The 2,328-nt window shown below is 41.4% G+C and overlaps 1 protein-coding gene across 1 annotated transcript in view; it reads left to right on the top strand.

Annotated features, from left to right (window-relative positions):
* The first annotated feature begins 1,695 nt into the window (after positions 1 to 1,695).
* LGMN (legumain) overlaps positions 1,696 to 2,328 on the top strand; it is a 32,508-nt gene continuing 31,875 nt past the window's right edge. Inside the window, exon 1 of the mRNA XM_025214524.1 lies at positions 1,696 to 1,833. Within this exon, the coding sequence (XP_025070309.1) occupies positions 1,696 to 1,833 (138 nt within the window). The remainder of the gene's footprint in view (positions 1,834 to 2,328) is intronic.

The raw sequence follows: 2,328 nt of genomic DNA on the forward strand, positions 1-2,328 counted from the left end.
CAGTTTGTTGGGGAACACCACTTGCTTTATTAAGTCATTAAACAGACTTGCAGGGAAGTAGAACTAGAAGGGACCTCACTGGGTCAACTAATCCAGCCCCCTGCTCAAGGCAGGATCATCCCTGACTAAGCCATTCCAGCCAAGTGTCAATCTAACCTGCTTTTGAAAGTTTCTTAGCATAGAGAATCCACAACTTCTATAGGTAGTCTGTTCCAGTGCTTGATCACCCTTGTAGTCAGAAAGTTCTTCCTAATCTCCAGACTAAATTTCCCTACCTCCCAGGCCTCTAATCATTTTTGTTGCCTTGTACTGGAGTCTTTCCAACTGCCCATGTCTTTCTTGAAGTGTGGGGCCCAAAACTGGAAACAGTACTACAGGTAAGGCCTCACCAGTGCTGAATAGAGCAGAAGAATCTCTCCCCTTGCATTTGGGGAAGTTAATACAACTGAGGATGCTGTTGGATTTTTTTTTCCCCCCAGCAAAAGCATGTTGTTGGCTCATATTCAGCTTATGGTCCACTGTAAACCCCGAATCCTCTGTAATACTGCAGCTAAGGCCATTATTCTCCAGCCTATATTTGTGTATGCAGTTATTCAGTCCCAAGTGCAAGACTTTGCACCTGTCCATCTTGAATCTCATCTGGACCACTTCTCCAGTCTATCCAGACAAAACAACTTTGGTGGATAAGTCAGACTGGTTGTAGTGTGTAGTATGTGTGTTACTTTTTAAAGATTTTTTTTCAGAATTGAGAGTCTTTTAAAATAACCTCTTTAGTAACTGCTAGTGGGACTTTACCTTCACACATGGCAAGGAAGTAGAAGAGACTGTTGGGTAATAGCAGTAAAGCTTCTGTGGCTCTATCCAAGTTGGACATGCTAGGCCTGACTGTTTAGTGTTCATCTACATTTGTGCAGAGTGAGAAGAAATGTATTCCCTTTAAACCTGGAAGCATTTTGTACCCGCCTAATTGATACCTGTTGTTTTCCCTCTCTTTTTTTTTTTTTTGGATCCTTTGAACAGGGTGAAATGTTATTACTCCAGCCATACAAAAACAGCTAGGATATTATCCTCTGGCTGCACTAAGAATCTCTTTTCTTTACCCAGCTCTAATTTGGAGCTTCCGAGCAACCCTTTTGTGCAGGAAGCACAAGTGGGATGCCTGCCATCTTGACCAATATTACCAGGGACTGACTTTCAGACTTAAAGCTGTTGGACTGCTCAACAGCCAAGATTTTCTTGGCTCATGCTTACTGAGGAGAAACCATTATTACCAGAGATTGAGGAAGGAACCTAAAGTCAAATTGCAGTTGGTTAGGAAAATGAATCCTATGGGATTTTACTTCACAAGATCTAGAGTTATAAAATGTGGAGAGTTAGGATCCGTGCTCAGTGAGTGAGTATAACCAGTATACAAGTGTTACAAAAATGAAAGTCTTTTGGCTTCACTTTGTTTGGCTGAATTCAAAATCAGTTTTAGCTGATTTTTTTTTTTTTTTTTTTTTTTTGGAAGTCTGAAAAATCTTTGTTGTTAGTATCAGTTTATTGATTTGAAGACACAAACCGGAATTTAATCTTACCTATATCACTTTTTTATGCAAAAGAGTTGCAATTATGACTTTATATTACTGTCTTGTAACCTACTTTTTCAAATTTCTTGTTTCTTAGTTTCTGGACTTCAAGCACACAAGGAAGAGAATGGTTTTGAAAGCAACTGTATTACTAGGCTGTATTCTGGGAATCAGCACATTTCCCCTGGAAGAACCAGAGGATGGAGGCAAGCACTGGGTTGTTATTGTAGCAGGGTCAAATGGCTGGTATAACTACAGACACCAGGTAAGAATTGTCCAGGTCACTGACACACTAACATATCTTTTCCTAGAATATGACATACCTACCTGCTGCTTTGCATTTTCTTAAACTCTCTTCCCTAAAAACATAATTAAGAGCCCAAGTTTCAGATGTTTTGAATTAATTTAGTTGGGAATTAGGGGTGTGTGAAACGGGCTGTATTCGATTCCGATTCGGCCTGAATCGGGGATAGCGATCTGAATCAAATTACTGTCCCCGATTCGATTTGGCCAAATCTGAAGATTCAGTGCTGATTCAGAGAATCACCGATTCAGCCATAGACACAGCTTTAAATGTATGGGGGGGGTTGTTGTTTTTGTTTTTTTGTTTAAAAAAATACCTAAAGGTACCAGGCATGGCTTGTGAATACTGTGATGCTGGGGTGGATGGAACATCCCACGGGAGTGCGGGGTGGCCCCCATGTGCTTGGCGGTGAACCGCCCCCTCCGCTCAGTGATCAGCCATGGGGGGGAACCTGGG

This window comes from Alligator sinensis, unplaced genomic scaffold (genome assembly GCF_000455745.1).
Source record: "Alligator sinensis unplaced genomic scaffold, ASM45574v1 scaffold645_1, whole genome shotgun sequence".
Taxonomy (NCBI): domain Eukaryota; kingdom Metazoa; phylum Chordata; order Crocodylia; family Alligatoridae; genus Alligator; species Alligator sinensis.